At 49.8% G+C, this 17,514-nt stretch overlaps 2 protein-coding genes across 2 annotated transcripts in view; one reads left to right on the forward strand and one right to left on the reverse strand.

Moving 5' to 3' along the window:
- Window positions 1–1,556: 1,556 nt before the first annotated feature.
- gdap1 (ganglioside induced differentiation associated protein 1) lies at window positions 1,557–5,990 on the reverse strand (the record flags this gene model as incomplete). The annotated part of the gene is given in 7 exon segments (XM_084475097.1): window positions 1,557–1,910; window positions 2,235–2,348; window positions 2,722–2,816; window positions 3,041–3,220; window positions 5,104–5,277; window positions 5,280–5,298; window positions 5,826–5,990. Coding segments are annotated over 7 exon segments (1,092 nt in total). The 3' UTR covers window positions 1,557–1,565.
- A 1,124-nt stretch (window positions 5,991–7,114) lies between these two features.
- The window catches only part of LOC311355480 (junctophilin-1-like), a gene marked incomplete at its 3' end in the record, with an annotated part of 30,265 nt that continues 19,865 nt past the window's right edge, over window positions 7,115–17,514 (forward strand). Inside the window, 5 exon segments of the mRNA XM_084475233.1 lie at window positions 7,115–7,618; window positions 11,432–11,449; window positions 11,452–11,716; window positions 11,718–11,943; window positions 11,945–12,255. Of these exon segments, the coding sequence (XP_084331359.1) occupies window positions 7,240–7,618; window positions 11,432–11,449; window positions 11,452–11,716; window positions 11,718–11,943; window positions 11,945–12,255 (1,199 nt within the window). The 5' untranslated portion in view covers window positions 7,115–7,239.

The following is a 17,514-nucleotide window of genomic DNA, read 5'->3' on the forward strand; positions in this document are numbered from 1 at the left end:
TTCAGAAGGGTGTTGTTTTATAGAGAAACACTGCCCTCTAGCGGATTTGGTGATTAATGAACAAACTGACTTGATACAATCCTGAAATAATTGTCATCCATTAGCTATCTCTTACCTTACCTACCTTAATACACTTGTTTTGCTTTAGCCAAACAGGCTAATATCCCTATTTGGTATCACTGTAAATCTCCATGCATTCATTGAGAAAAAAAAGTTCAATAAAACAGCCAGGCTGACCCCTTAGAGCCTCACTGACAGACAATGATGCAACTGAAAGATATTCCTGTAGTGGTTGCCATATTGCAAGAGTATGCCTCTCCAGGGCTAGCATGCTACCGCGAGTTTATGATCTTTGACAGGCTAACTCACATGTGGCTTTAACACGTGTGGGGCATTTCTCTGACAGCTCCACTAACCAGCGCTCTGGAGAGGGAAACACAAAGGCCAGGCTTTGTAGAAAGGTTTCTCTGAAAGTTGGTGTTGTGTTGTGTGTGTGTGTGTGTGTGTGTGTGTGTGTGTGTGTGTGTGTGTGGTAAGGCCAGTCTAAACACAGCAGAAGGTAAATAGAGAAGGTCTGAATACAGGTTTTGTTAAATGTCAGTGACTGCCTTCGGGTTCCCATTGGCCCCGTGTGGACATTGACCAGATCCAGTCCGATCTTGGGAACTGCTCATTTGTCAAAGGGAATAGGAACAAATAGAAAAGTAGGTAACGGTAAGTAGTTTTGCACTTAGTGGTGCCACTCTGGCTAAAATATATAACCTAATAAAAACAGTTATAGAAGGCATTCATTTGTACAGAGATGTAGTCACACACGACCTGCTGAATGATACAATTATAGAAATTGCGAAATAAGAGTAACAAGAAAAAGGTTATCTTAAGAGCTGTTTAATTTCAGAGCAGTGGGAGCTGGAGAGAAGACCAAGTGAAGGTGAAAGAAAGCTCATACAACTGCATTGGTACAGAGTCAAGCAACTCAATGAGTTTGGGGGGGGGGAATGTAGGATATAGACTTTGACAGCATGTTATGTTTAACTTCAGGATCATCCTAAGGGTCTAATATATTCTTGCAGACTTCACATCAAGCAGACGTCACCAGACTGTAATTAAGCAGGTTTTTTGAGCGACAAGGTTAATATTGTCATCGTAGAATTGTATGGAAATTTGCAATGATAAGCCTTTTAAAACAGAGTCACTATTATTACTACCAGTGTGTCTATGTGGAGGGGATGTTCTGCATGAACTGGAGGAGGAAGGGGGGGGGGGGGGGGGGTGGGGGGTTAGAAAAGTGCGCTTTGTGTGACCAAGCGGCCAGGCCCTGCAGACGGCTGCGGTCACTGTGGCTGGTGAGTACAGTCACCCTCCGATAACTCTTTACATCGCATGCCACATAAATATCCTTTACCTCTGTGCCTATTTTACAATATCAGTATTGGAAGACAATATCAGATATATACATATATACTACCACCCCCCACCCGCCGCACTCACACTCACGCAACAAGCGCCCCCAAACAACAACAACAACAACAACAACGGCGACGACGGTTGCCACGCCGACCGCCTCACAGAGTCAGCCTCCGCTTCATGAACAGGAAGGCCATGTAGGCGGCCCCTCCCAGGACGCCCAGCAGCAGTGTGGCGCCGGCGATGGCGGGCGCGTTCTTGCGGGCCACGCGGAACGCCACGGGCAGCACGGCCGAGATCAGGATGTTGTTGACGTGGCCCAGCACGCGGCGGAAGGCCGGCCGCACCACCACCCGCTCGTAGTAGGCCTCCAGGTTGCCGTGGTTACCGTCGCCCCAGTAGCGGCGCGACAGGCCCAGGAACTTGAGGCGGTGCAGCGTCACGGCCAGCGACACGTCGGCGGCGCTGAAGAAGTCCCCGCACAGCCACGACTGCCCGCCCTCCTCTGGAACCGGGGGCCACGGGATTGGTTGAGAGAGAGAGAGAGATGGTAAGAGGGGGCGGGGCATCAGAGTGGTTTGCTGGGTGGATGGATGAAAGGAGGGATGGATGGACGGATGGAGAGATCAGAGGGGGAGGGAGAGGGAGAGGGAGAGGGAGAGGGAGAGAGAGACAGAGAGAGAGGGAGAGAGAGAGGGAGAGAGAGAGAGAGATATGAGGAAGAGGCTTAGGGAAAGGCCGTTGTTTATGATGAACAGAGGCGCAGGATGAAAACCTATTAAGTCATGTCAGGGGTTGCTTAGTGACTAGGTCGTTGCCATGGCTACCTGCGTCTCCTCCGCCCTCCTCTGCAGCTCTGTCTCCACCTGGTCCAGCACCCCCTCCAGCTCATCCAGAAGCTTCTTCAGGTACTTCATGTTGTCGTGGTCAAACAGCTTGGACTGGAGGAGGAAGGTGTTAGTTTCTTAATGAGTTGATTGATCGTCGTTGGCCTTTGTGAGTGATGTGATCTTCAACGTAAAACGAATGAGCTAATGCCACGCTCATTCTGTTCACAACACATAGATGTGACAAGAATGTAGGAGAATGTTTAAAACGGTACAGCATGACAACTATAAATATTTTTGCTATAAATAATTTTGTCCTTCTGAAGAAGGACACTTCTGAAGAATTTCTTGGATAAATATGCACATGAGTTTTTATCGTAAGCAAATTCTGAACCTTAACAGTATTTTATGGTAAAAAGTTAAGTGTGTATATATTAAATAGGGAAAAATGAAAGGGGGGGGGGTCAACACTTAGAGGAAGACTTACTTTTAAGCGTCTCTGCTTGGCGATGTAAGCGTCCTTCAGCTCTGGGTTCTCCACCGCCAGCTGCTTCAGTTTGGATTCTGTGTTCCCTATCTGTGCTGTCACACACACACATACACACACACATGCATGCATACACACGTACACACACACACGCACACACGCACGCACGCACACACACACACACACACACACACACACACACAGGAAACAGCATGAAGCATTGAAGCATTAATATGCGTACTGTGTGTGTGTGTGTGTGTGTGCCATGCGTTTGTGCACGTGTGTGTGCACCATAACTCGGCGGTGGGCCACGCCTCACCTCGGATGCGCGTGGTGGCGTAGGCGGGGATGTGGGAGTCCACCGTGATCTCGGGGTGCAGGATGCACCCGTGGGTGTAGGCGTCCATCTGCAGCGAGTCCAGCAGCTCGCGGTAGTGCTGCACCCGGTGGTAGTAGGTGCTGCCCTCCTCCGGGATCAGCCGGGGGCAGCCGGCCGGTCCTGGGGAGAGAGACAGGTCAAGGCAGGCCATTTACGATGCGTGTTTAATCTCAGCTAATCAAATTGCAACTGTTTTTTAGACTGGGTACCCCCAGCCTGCGATTTGAATTCGCCCTGCAGCAGGGTCTGGAGAAGAGCAATACATTTCTTTCTGCTTCCGATACATTTTTGCGGGAGGCAATCACCAAGCTGACTTCTTCTCTGACTTCTCCCCCTGGCGCGCTATTGGCTGGCTTCCCTGGTTAGGGTTAGGGTTAGGGCAACAGGGAATGACGACATGGAAGCGACGGCAAGCAGCCAATTGCGTACAGAGTTGTTTGAACTACGCCTGTTGATCACGCCTATTGTTCTGAAGAAAATGACAGCAGCCTCCCCAGACCAAGCTCAAACATAGATTGAGCTTGGTCTGGCAATAGCCAGGCTAACTGTTTTTAGTTTAATTTATTTTATTTGTTTTGCTCATGTTTATTTGTCATTGCTGTTGTTGTGTGCATGTCCCTTGCTGTAAACTCGTCGTCATTGTAAATGGGGGAAACCTGTGTTGTGTGATTTATGTCGCATGGAACGACGTGTTGAGGCCTGGATTCTGTCTGCTTCACGGGGGGAGGGGGGGGGGGTGTGTGGCCGAGGACGCGGGCACGGATTGGGTCTCCCACCTGACTCCGCCCACACTCACTGCCTACCTGAGCAGGTGATCAGGGTGGGGGTTGTTTGGGGAAAGAGCTGGCAGAAGCAGGAGGTATATATATTTTTTTCACTGTCAATTCATCCATTTGTTAATCATGAATAGTTAAACGTGACTGTAACCGTTGCGCTGGATAGCTTAGTTTCCCTAGGTCAATAAACGTAACTACAGTTATTTAAAAGTCATGAGCATGTCACATCTCCTGCTCTGGTCATAGCGACTCGTGTAGGAAGCCGCAAAAGCAGGTAAACGCACTGACGCTCCAGAACGTCTCCACTGAACAGGAGGTTAGAGCTGTGGCTGACGGTTGGTTTTAGGAGGAGGTTCCTTGCATTGGTACAGGCATCTCACTGAACATGTATTGGTTACTTTACATCCTGGGGTCCTATTGGACCTCTTTGATGCTTGTCATGCTTACCCCGTACTGTTCTCCGTCCTGATTGGACACTCAGCCCTCTGAGCACGCTAACAAAGTGTAACATGGGATGATGGATTCTATAAAAAAAACGACAACAAAAACAACAAACGAAATCATAGATGTGTAAAGTAACATGGTGTATGGAAACGATATGGGAATGACTGCATGGAGAACAAGATGACACTGAATGAGTGAAGACAAAAACAAGCAACCAAGTTTTGCAAAATAAAATAATTCTGGCAAATTAATAAATCATGGAGGAAGAAGGCGTGAGTATATCAGAAGATAAATATGTTCCTTATAGGACCACTGTCGGCTGCATAATGGTTTATTAGATGACAACAAAAGCTATATTTCAAGAGCTTGTTTGTGAGATCACAACAATGTGTGTGTGTGTGTGTGTGTGTGTGTGTGTGTTATGTTTGTGTGTGTGTGTGTGTGTGTGTGTGTGTGTGGGGGGGGGGGTGGCTGTGTGTGTGTGTGTGTGTGTGTGTGTGTGTTCCACTGTGTGCGTGCGTGCGTGCGTGTGGCCGTGCGTGTATATGTGTGTGTGTGTGTGTGTGTGTTCCATCTATGCGTGTATCGTGTGTGTGTGTGTGTGTGTGTGTGTGTGTTCAGTCTATGCGTGTGTGTGTGTGTGTGTGTGTGTGTGTGTGTGTGTGTGTGTGTGCGTGCATGTATATATGTTGTGTGTGTGTTCCATCTATGCATGTGTGTGTGTGTGTGTGTGTGTGTGCGTGTGTGGTTCTTTGTATGTGTGTGGGTGTCTGTCCGTCTCACCGTCGTCCTTGAAGTTGTGCTCCAGGTAGTCCATGATCTGAGTGGGGTCGCAGATGACCTCCTCGCCGTGCACCAGGACCGGCACCTCGCCAGCCGGGTTCAGCCGCATGAACCACGGCTCGTTGTGCTCGCTGAGGGGCAGACTCACGTCGTACTCCTCACAGAGCAGGCCTTCTCCGCTATGGCCAGACGCACCTGCGGCACACAGCACCACAGGGATCACCACGGTATAGTGAACAATCATAACAGGGTAGACCCGTACGTTCTAATCACACCTTGGAGATGGAAAGAGAGCACTCTCTAAGAAATACGGGAGTTGACAATGTTGCTCTTTCAGATCTTGCGTTGGATAAACACTGCTAAATGGATTCATAGTTACTACGAAAATTAATCAACTTTCTTTTTTATATAATTGCCCTGTTCTAGTTTTCTTTACAATATAGGCCTAACAGAACTGCACACTTCTATCTCTTAATGAAAGATGTGCATAAAAGTAAACAATGTGTGTATATGTGTGTATTCCAATAAAACCATACAATTAAAAAAATAGACGCTGACATGAGATTGAACGGGTTGGATTACATGATGTAAAATAATAACAGACAATCTAATTAGGACCCACACCTAATTTAAAGTAAGGAGAGAATGATGCGCTCGTCTGAGAGCCCTGTACCCTTGACGTGAGGAGCTGTCCGGGGCTGCGTGCTGAAGCGGTCCCCTACCTTCTGGGAGTTGAAGGACTGCGTCCAGTGGTACAGCGTCAGCTTGGGCTTGGGCTTTCTGCTTTCTGTGCGTTCTTCGATCTCTTGGCATGCCTCCTCAAACGCATTCTTCTTTATGAGAGTACATTTCTCATCTTGGGATTCGGAGTTATTCTCAGACGCCATCTTACCTGTCTAGTATATGACTAGGGTGGAGCAGTCTCTGCGCGGTGGACAGTGGTGCCTTCAGCACCCCCTGGTGTCCTGGAGTATTTGGACACTGAATTCATGAAATATCTGGACTTTCTTATTTTTACCTTTCTCTTTATTTTTTGCTGTGTGAAAATGACTACAAGATATAGATAGACAATAGATAGACAAGATATAGACTACAAGATATAGAAGATATATATATAAGTTGGCCTATGTATTTTATGAATAAGAATTGTATTCAAACGTTGTTTTTTGAGTGCTTTATTTGGATCAGTGACTCGCTGCGTTTTTAAAATGTGATTTGTCAAAACTGCCAGCAGAGGTCACTGTTATACAGTCATATTTTATTTTTGGAGTTGCGCAATTACTTTCCAACGCTATCAACAAAACATATTTAAATAGGCCATCGGGAAATAATAGTAATTATTAATTATTAATTTTGTTAAGGCCTTTTTGGTTAACATAACAAGGCGTTGGTGGAGAATGTTGCTTTGCAGAGTTAATTTCGGCTGTTTCAACACCAGAAGCCATTAAGCAATTAGCAGCCTGCCCCATAAAGCAGTAAACCGCACTGATAAACACATACGACGGCTGTCCTGACTGCTGATTGATGTTGAAATCAAGACAGCTCAGTCACTCCAGTGCTTTGATTTATTTCGCGAATCTCGTTCCCTTGCAAATAAATTAAATACGTGAGGGAGGGGGGGGGGGGGGGGGGGCGGGGTTCTGCATTTAGCACCTAATGAAGTGAGGCGAGGAGGAGTGGGAGGGCCACTACAGCGTGACGCTGCAGAGCGGCCGGGTCTTTCTCTGGCTGCAGCGCCTCGATGCTTCTCTCTCTCCCTCTGTGATCAGTGGGTGATAGGGGGGAGAAGGACAACACACAGACGGCGAATGCAGCGTGCACCTCCGGTAAACGACGCCCTCCATTCATGCATCCACGCATCCACACGCTCACCATTACGTATGCCTTTCCTTATTATTGTATCACTACACGTCAATCTGGAACCGCCCGAATAAGACACACTGACATCCTCATCGGGTTTTTTTTTTGTTGGTTTGTGTTTTGCTTTTACTTCTGTGCAAAAATAGAGTCACCGTCTTGCCGGGTCATCCGCTCTGTAGCCAGCAGCATCGATCCTGGATCCCTTCGCTCGGGGGGGTTTAAAGCCGAGTCCCCATCGCACCGCTATCTGCTTTGATTCCCTTCCCCTCCTCCTGAATGACGGGCGGAAGGTTTGACTTCGACGATGGTGGCACTTACTGCGGGGGCTGGGAGGACGGGAAAGCCCACGGACACGGCATCTGCACCGGACCCAAGGGCCAGGGCGAGTACGCCGGGTCCTGGTCGCACGGCTTCGAGATAGTGGGGGTGTACACCTGGCCCAGCGGCAACACCTACCAGGGCTACTGGTCCCAGGGGAAGAGGCACGGGCTCGGCGTGGAGAATAAGGGGAAGTGGACCTACCGCGGGGAGTGGAGTCACGGCTTTAAGGGTCGCTACGGCGTGCGACAGAGCCACAACACACCTGCCCGCTACGACGGCACTTGGAGTAACGGGCTCCAGGACGGCTACGGCATCGAGACCTATGGGGATGGGGGTAAGACGCGCTGGTCCTGTTGGGGAGACGCGACACCACGGTCTCAACGTGTACTACTAACCGTGTTTGGTCTACTCTGTCTATGTTGGTATATTAATGCTTCAATGCTTCATGCTGTTTCCTGTGTGTGTGTGTGTGTGTGTGTGTGTGTGTGTGTGTGTGTGTGTGTGTGTGTGTGTGTGTGTGTGTGCAGATACTACCACTGAGTTGGAATACAGTACAACATAATTACTATAGGCTTCAGTCAATACATGTTTAAGTGGAACAGCTATTATGCAATCGGCACCAATGGCCGGAGTTATTTTCCTATCACCCAAATAGTTTTTATTGGTGATAGTGTGTACCATTAGGCCGCCACTACTATCCTTGTGTTTCTGCCTCAGAGCGAAGCGACGGATGGCATCGCGCCACAGCAAGGGCTGTCATGCTTCCCTCTAAACCCAGAAGCAGAGCACAGTCGGATCTCCAGAACAGGCCCGTGTCCACTCCCAGTCCCTCCAGCTCAGAGGTGGTCCTCCATCTGTTGTGCTGTCTGTTGAGCTCAGAGAGCCAAGCCTCGCTGCCAGCCAGTGTGGGCCTTGGAACAGGCCTCCTTGTTGACCTTTTATCTGTGTAACCAAGGGGACTGAGTGCTCGCCGCTTTCACTGGCTTCTGGGGGGATGTAACGGAGAGAGATTCACAATACCGCCGCGAATAACAGGAGGGCTTTGGAACTGGTTAGTAAGGGGTTGTATATCTGTAGTATAACATCATGTTGAACAGAATTTAAATGACGTATATGTGTATGATCCGACACAGTTATTAGGAGGGGATGTGTTGTCGTAGATATTTTATTATTGAGTTGTATACATGAGTAAACAAGCTAGCCTGGTAGTAGGCTGGTAGTAGCCTGGTAGTAGGCTGGTAGTAGCCTGGTGGTACCTTGGTAGTAGCCTGGTGGTACCTTGGTAGTAGCCTGGTGGTAGCCAGATGGTAGGCTGGTAGTAGCCTAGTAGTAGGCTGGTGGTAGCCTGGTGGTAGGGTGACAGAAGGCTCCATCAGTCTACAGTGAGCGGTACTCCGGAGGCTGTTGTCTGAGGAGGGACCAGATGAGAGCAACATGTGGAAGAGGGACCCTGTTGTAGCGGCCTGACCCGGACCACCTGATCTGCACCCTGGGTCACTGAGCCACGCGCAGCTAGACCCCCACATCGCCTCACGTTGAGCACCGGCCATTCAGTCATCAAACTATCGACACATGAATCCACCCATGAATCTGTGCATCCACCAGTACATCGGTCCCTCCATCCATTTAACCATCCATCCATCGAGGCATCCATCAATCTAACATCCATCCATAATTCCATCCCAAAGTCCTGACAGAGCAAGGGGTCATTGATCCAATGCCCTCATCTCTCTCTCTCTTCAGGGCTTGGTGTCTGAATTCACTGTAAGGCGCTTTGACTCAAAGCGGTTGCTTAATGACTTGAAACAAAAAGCAAATTGTTTAAATGCAATCCAACCCATAATAACCAATTTGGTTTGAATGCTTATTTACTGCTGATGGAACAGATGTGGATCACATAGAACCGCTGTCTCCTGAGACGTCTGATCTATTATAAACGTTCACGTTCTGCATGGCATCGATCCATGCTAAGAATGCATGAATATCTTATTGTAAGATGCTGACATTTGTATGACATTAGTATATTATATATATATATAATAGGGAAATTATCTAAGATTCCCTGATGATCAACTGGTTCCTCCGGCTGAATAGAGCTCTGATGAGGCGATGGTGAGGCCAAGCACACACTAATTGGCCCGGGCAGCAATAGCATCCAAATGGGACTCATCACATATTCCTCTTATCATGTGACTCACGCAAGTCCCCCCGTGGTCAACCCTGCGGCTTGGGGGCCCGCAAGGTCAGGCCCCCGCAGTGATGGGCCCCGCACCATCGGCGGCAAGAGTAGTCCCTGAGCTCTGTGAGATTTACATCTCTGGTATGGCTGCCTTTAATCAGATCTCTGTGATTAGGTTACTTAAAGGATCCGGGCTCCTGCTACTGACAGAGGGAGAGAGGGAGAGGGAGAGAGAGAGTGAGAGAGAGAGAGGAAGAGGGAGAGAGAGAAAGGGAGACAGAGAGAGAGACAGAAAGAGGGAGCAAGGGAGAGAGGGACAGCGAGAAAAAGATAAGGAGAGAGTAAGGAAGAGAATGATAGAGAGAGAGAGAGAGAAAGGAAGAGAGACAGAATGAGAGAGAGGGAGAGAGATAACTAGATTCACACCTCCACACCAGTGCTCTCCAGCCCATCTGCATTAATAGACGTAGAATAAACATACCATCTGCATCTTTCACCCTCCCCTTAATGCTACATCACACCCATGAAAGAGGTTGTTGACAACCAGTATATTCTTTAATAGTATCTTGTTTTTATAACCCATATGCATTAGTAATGAGTTGTGGACTACTTTCGATGTGGTTGTGTAGCTATTTTCTGGTTCGGGGGAGGAAGGGCGAGTTAGGGTAAATTTAAATGTAATTTCACCTACATCCACATTTGTATTGAGCGGCCGGGTTTCCCATGTGTTAATTTAATCAATAAAGATTCAAGATTAACAATCAGGATTAAATCATTCAAACTGATCCGTCTATGCTGAGAAATGTCCATGTTTTTCCCATGTGTCGTCGTTGACAAATCATTCATAGATTAACTCGAGCAGTCGATGGAGCAGGAAAAACACTATTGACTCTTTCACTATCCAATAGGCAAGACTTCTGCTCTCTCTATATTTAGCTTGCATGGGAATTCTTTTTTCACTCTGTCCCTGACTAAGGCCTTTTAAATGCAGCATGGACTCCTGGACATCATAAATCAAAAACAAAAATTATAATAATACTAGACTGCAATGCCCCTACACTTGAATTAAGTGCAGCATAGAGTAAGTATTTTATGACCTTTTCCAAAACAGTGTGTGTGTGTATGTGTGTGTGCGTCCATGCGCGCGTATGCGTGTGTTGTGTGTAAACCCTTACCCTCTTGTTTGTACGTGGTTTCTTGTTGGTTGATTGTAAATTAACAATGTTCATATCTTGTTCATAAGACCCCAGGAAGACTAGCTGACCACAGTGTATCCCCTTAACGCAGACCCTCTGATAACCAACCAAACAATCACCATAGCCTCCGCTGACTTCCCTGTCCCCCCTCCCCTTCTCTGACCCCCCTCCATCTCTCTGCCCCCCTCCCCCCCCCCCCCGGCCCCCCTCCACCCCCTGCCCCCCCTCCACCTCTATGTCCCCCCCGCCACCCCCTGTCCCCTCCTCCACCACTATGTCCCCCCTGCTCCACCTCGCTCTCCCCTCCTCCACCTCTCTGCCCCCCCTCCACCTCTCTCTCCCCCCTCCACCTCTCTCTCCCCCCTTCCACCTCTCTGTCCTCCCCCCTCTACCCCCTGTCCCCTCCTCCACCACTATGTCCCCCTCTACCCCTGTCCCCTCCTCCACCACTATGTCCCCCCTGCTCCACCTCGCTCTCCCCTCCTCCACCTCTCTCTCCCCCCTCCACCTCTCTCTCCCCCCCTTCCACCTCTCTGCCCCCCCCTCTACCCCCTGTCCCCTCCTCCACCTCTCTCTCCCCCCCTCCACCTCTATGTCCCCGCCTCCCTCTCTCTGCCCCCCCCCCCCCCCCTCCTACCCCCCCTCCACCTCTCTCTCCCCCCCCCTCCACCTCTCTCCCCCCCCTCCACCTCTCTCTCCCCCCCCTCCACCTCTCTCCCCCCCCCCTCCACCTCTCCCCCCCCCCCTCCCCCCCTCTCCCCCCCCCCCTCAGGGACCTACCAGGGCCAGTGGATGGCGGGATGCGCCACGGCTACGGCGTGCGTCAGAGCGTGCCGTACGGCATGGCCACCGTCATCCGCTCGCCGCTGCGCACCTCGCTGGCCTCGCTGCGGTCGGAGCAGAGCAACGGCAACGCGCTGCAGGACCTCTCCGGCACCACGCCCACCGGCGACGCCTCCTCCACGGGCGGCGGCGGCGCCGGCGGCCGCGGCGGCTTCGTCCTCAACTTCCACTCGGACGGCGAGGTGGCGGCGGGCGGCGGCGGCGGCGGCGGGGGGCAAGAAGAAGGGGCTGTTCCGCCGCGGCTCGCTGTTCGGCAGCCTGCGGCAGCTGCGCAAGTCGGACTCGCGGACGTCCATCTCCAGCAAGCGCAGCTCGGCGCGCAGCGACGCCGCGATGAGCCGCATCAGCTCCAGCGACGCCAACTCCACCGTGTCGCTGGGCGACGGCGAGCCGGGCGAGGACGAGCCCCTGCTGCGGCCGGAGGACCACGTGGACGCCACCCACCACCGAGACGTACATGGGCGAGTGGAAGAACGACAAGCGCAACGGATTTGGCGTGTCAGAGCGGTCCAACGGGATGAAGTACGAGGGGGAGTGGCTGAACAACAAGAGGCACGGGTACGGGTGCACGGTGTTCCCGGACGGCACCCGGGAGGAGGGGAAGTACAAGAACAACGTGCTGGTGCGCGGGATTAAAAAGCAGCTGATTCCTCTGAAGAATCCCAAAACCAAAGAGAAGGCGGAGCGCGCCGTGGAGGCCGCCCAGAGAGCCGGAGCCATCGCCCGGAGCAAAGTGGAAATAGCAGCGTCCAGGTACACCGCGTTGTTGTTGTTGTTGTGGCCGTGTGGTTCGCGGGGTCAGAGGGGTCAGAGGTCATGGGACCCTTTTGTGTCTTGTTCCGGTTTGTTTGTCGGTTCGCCAGTGGATTCACGCGCCACAGAGTGTCGGTGTGTCGGTTGATGTATTGTCCTTGCGGAGGAACGTGTGAACTCCAGGGCGATGGGTTTTGTCCTTTTTCAAGGCAAGCTTTTTGCAATTACCTTCCCTTTATCCATCAACCCTTACATCCCACATCCACCCATCCATTCATCCATCCATCCTTCCTTCCACCTCCTCTCATCCTCACATCATTCCATCAGTGTGTGATTCACTTGCGTGTTTGTGAATGGTCACTACGTCTGGGTTCCATCCCATCACAATAAGAGCGGGCAGAGGGTCACCCTGAATGAGACGGCAGTGTGTCTCTTACACACACACACACACACACACACACACAAAAACACATATCCACACATACACACGGCAAGTGCACACACACACACACATACATACACACAAACACACACACACTCACACACACACACAAACATACACACACTCAAACACACACACACACATGCACAAAAACACATACACACATACGCACGGCAAGCTCGCACACACACACACACACATATACGCACACACACACACATACGCGCGGCAAGTGCACACACACACACACACACACACACACAGCAAGTGCACACACACACACACACACACACACAGCAAGTGCACACACACACACTCACACACACATTCACACGCGAACATACCCTTTAAACATAATACAATTGAGGCTATCCAATCATCTTAACCCTGGATGTCTTTAGCTGGAGGACGAGGAGGGTCTGGGCCGGGCTTCTTCCAGACGGATAAAAGAGAAGATTCCATTCCATTATGTTACGTTAAATAAAACCTGATTCTGCAGGGGATAGGCTCCTATCTAGGTCTGCAACCAGCTATTACTTTCATTTCACTTCTAGGATTAATCAATTAATCATGAATTCTATTACCCAGTGCCCAAAGTGATCTTAAATTAGCCACCAAGGAAAATGGTCGTAATTTCAGAAAGCGCTGAACACCGAGAAAGGCACCTGAATTATTTTAATCAATACTTACACAATTCTGTGTATTGATATCGACGCACAGATTGTATACTTTGGTTGATGAAAAAAAAATCGATATTGTTTATTAAATAAAGACAACAATATCTATTGCCTGTAGTAACTCCTAGCCTAGCGCTAGCCCCTAGCCTAGTACTGGCCCCTAGCCTAGTACTGGCCCCTAGCCTGGTGCTAGCCCCTAGCCTGGTGCTAGCACGGGGCCAGAGCCAGCCCCGATGGTTTCGTCATCCATAGTAAAGCCCTTGTCTTCACCATAGCGCATAACTCGTCGCTGTTTGAATTCTGGCGCGATCAACTGTGCTAAAGGTTCTGCTTCGACTCTCTGCCCATATCCGTCATTCCCAGGGCTGTGGTCAAGCATCCTCTGCATCTACGCTTTTAAGTGTGCGGGTCTGTGTGTGTGTGTGTGTGTGTGTGTGTGTGTGTGTGTGTGTGTGTGTGTGTGTGTGTGTGTGTGTCCACATGTTTGTGTGTGCCCATGCCAAGTTTGTATCGCATGCCCAATAGCGGTACCTGCTTCCCTCTGCCAAACGCTTCACTCGTGTGGCATCTGGTCTTTTAACAGGTGGGGCGGTGGGAGTGGGGGGGGGGGTGGGGGGGAGGGGTGACCTTTTCATCCCCCCCACTACCACCACCACCACCACCACCACCCTCCACCCACCCCCACTTCCATTACAACAAGCACACACACAGTACAGTCAGGGCAGCATTGCGTTTGACATCTCATCCCGGCCTCATTGCTGTGGGGAATCATTAGGAGGAGACAGCTTGTGTAGCAGCTGTAGAATAAGTCTCTCTCCACGCCGGGGTGTGTGTGTGTGTGTGTGTTATACATAGAGCTATCACATGTTGTGTTATCATGACCTGTGGGGAGGCATCACACCCTGAACATAGTCCGGTACAGTGATCATTGGATGTGTAACACCCTACCCGCCACACCCGCGGGGGTCAAAGTGAGAGACAGATTGATCTGGGGGGGTACTCGAAATTCATCTGCGCGGTACCTTCCCCAAGAGTCCTGTGGCTGACTGAAGTCTCAGAACCCAAAAGAAACGCATGCAGCCCAGCGTTGCGACACTCCCCTTACTGTCATCCATGACGAGAAACGCACGCAATAAAAGATCCACACCGCTTGCTCTTCGGTCGTTGAAGCAAAAAGTTGTAAAAATGATCAAAAAAGTGTAAGTCGCTTTGAATAAAACCGTCTGCTAAAGGCACTGAATGTTAATGTCAAAGTGTTTCCCCTTTAGACAGTACCGTTAGGTCGCATACGTATCGATGTGTTTATGCGCGTTGGCTTTTGGTTCATGCAGCAGAATTAAGAACGAAACCGTTTTTAGCGAGCCGTCCATGATGCTGCGGGTACAATCTGGGAGGATGTGAATCAGCACAGGGGGTACGTGACTGTTAAAAGTTAATCTCTGATCGGTTCACCAACACCTGGGGCCCGTGCGGGCGGCGACTGCCTCGTACCTGCGGAAATCTCCCAAACAACCCCCCTTCCTCTGAGCGCAGAAAGCAACCATTCCTGCTGTACACCACAGGCTGTGGCCACTTGTAAGATACCGTATGGCTTCCATCGAGAGCCTCTGAGAAAACAAAAGGACAACAAGTGACAGCTCTGTGGTCCGTTCCAGCTCGCTGAGGAACGGCGTTCATCGTCGTGTTCGCCTCTGCATTAAATCAATGAGAGCTCAGCACAGAGAGCGCACCGCCCCCCAACAGTTCACCTGCCAAACGGGGGAGCGTGTGTCTGCGTCGGTGCGTTTTGCGTTTCTTTTTTCGCCACGGTAAGCTTTTACCGGCCTCGTTATCGCCACTTAGGTTTGGAAACAAACAGTGATGTTGCTGTCGTAATATTATGTCACGCTAAGTGGCTACTTTACTCCTAATAATTAGGTGCTGCTTACAATGTGTACCGCAGCGGTAAGACGCCAGTGAAACGCTGCCTTCTTTTTTTTTCTCTTTCTTTATTTTTGTTTTCGTTATAATTGCCGCCGTGGAACACTTAAGGCCGGCGATCCCTGGAATAATATAAGCTCTCAGGAGGTCTAGTATCGCGGAACACAGTAGTACAAAAAAAAAACCCGGGTGAAAACAAAGCGTGTGGTAACACGCACGGACGCTCAGAATGCAGCGGCGCACGCTATGTCGGTTAGTGCGGATGAGTCAACCTTGTAGCGTTATTTCTCGTCGCGCATCCCTTCTGTGAGATGAAACGCTCGTAGGCCGGAGGGGACAGAAAGCACGAGTTAAATTCATAATGAGCAAAAAAAAATCGATATATATTTATATAGCATTTATATAAATATATGTATGTATATATATTATATATATATATGTATGTATATATATATATAGTATATATATATATATATATATGTATGTATATATATATATATATATATGTATGTATATATATATATATATATGTATGTATATATATATATATATATATATATGTATGTATATATATATATATATATATGTATGTATATATATATATATATACGGGCAGTGGTAAGTAAGTAGGCTACAGTATGAAATGTAAGGAACCCAATCATCTCTATGGAGGGAGCAGCAAAGTGGCTGTCAGATAGGGCTGGGGGGGGGGGATGACCTAATGCATGGTCCTAATGGAGTCACAGGGCACATGAATACAACGTGCTAATGACACCCAACAAGGTCCTGGTTGGGTTAGTCCACGGTGCAGGGCTGAATGATCCCATTACTACAGCGAACGCATGTATGACCGCTTATACGTCTGTGGCCACTTACTGTGGCCTTTACCTCCTTCATGACCCAAACTGGACTCTCTTGGTCACGGAGTGAGAGGGAGTTAGATAGAGATTGAGGGAGAGAGAGAGAGGGAGAGAGAGGGAGAGGGAGAGAGACAGAGAGAGAGAGGGAGAGGATGGTGGAGAGATGTAGAGAGAGGAGAGAGAGAGAGATGGTGGAGCGACAGCAGGAAAGAGATGGTGGAGAGGATAGGGGGGAGAGATGGTAGAGAGAGAGATGCTGGAGAGATAGTGAAGAGAGAGAGAGAGCTTGTATTACAAACAAACAGATTGCAGAGTCTCCCTGTGTGAGTAGTGTGTGTGAGTGTGTGTGTGAGGGGAAGTTTACATAAGTGTCATTACGCAGTGCCTGGCAGGAGTGGCCTATCGATCTCCAAATCCCGGCTCACGTGACCACACCCAGTCATCTTTTGACCTCAAACGGACCCGCTGATCCAGACGGAAACGGAGGGGGGGGGGGTGGGTGAGGGGGGTGAGATATCCAGATTGATGACAGTGGATTGAGAGCAGAGGGTGGTTGTGCTGAGCAGTGTCTTTCTGGGAAGTGGGGTTGGGGGGGGGGGGGGGGGGGGGCTGGCGGTCTGTGAGTGAGAGATGGGACTGGATGATGGGGGGTGGCTGGCAGGACGCTCACACGCCATATTCTTCCTCCCGCTTTATTAACTAAAGTGCTGCCCGCCCGGGTCGTCAGCTGACGTCAGCTGATGATGTCGTCCGCTCTGTCAGCCAATCCATACGGGCGGGCGGGGGAGGGGGGCCTGGGGGTGAAAAGGGTGTGTGGGTGTGGTGTGTGTGTGTGTTTGTGCTTACATTTGGGGAAAGACGTTATGTTTGCGATAGCATCAAACAGCAGCGTTAAGTGCCATGTCACATACTAATTAACTTTTGTGATATTATATTTTGTTACATCAAAGAAAGCCTTTTTTTTTTTCGAAAAGCCTATGCAATTCCAAATCACCTTCAATGGCGTAAATGATATTATTCTCACTCTCACTCATGACAAGGATTATTTACTAAGTCAAGGAATCAGCAAGGTTCTCTTCCAAAACCACGGGATGTCTCTCTCTCTCTCTCTCTCTCTCTCTCTCCCCTCTCTCTCTGTACAGTAATATGCTTGGTGCCGCTTGGTGCTGCGTTTCTGTTTGCGAGTGCACTCTGCTGCGTAAGCTGGAAGCAAAAGGTTAACAGCAAAACCCAATCTGTAGCTCGCCCTGACAGGGCCGTGGCGATTGGTCTGTCTCAGACACGTCAAACACAGGTTACAGAACGACAACGTCAAGACCTGGACATCAAACCAGAATCATAATGTTATCGCATGCGGCTA

This window comes from Micromesistius poutassou, assembly GCF_964030765.1.
Source record: "Micromesistius poutassou genome assembly, chromosome: 11".
Taxonomy (NCBI): Eukaryota; Metazoa; Chordata; class Actinopteri; order Gadiformes; family Gadidae; genus Micromesistius; species Micromesistius poutassou.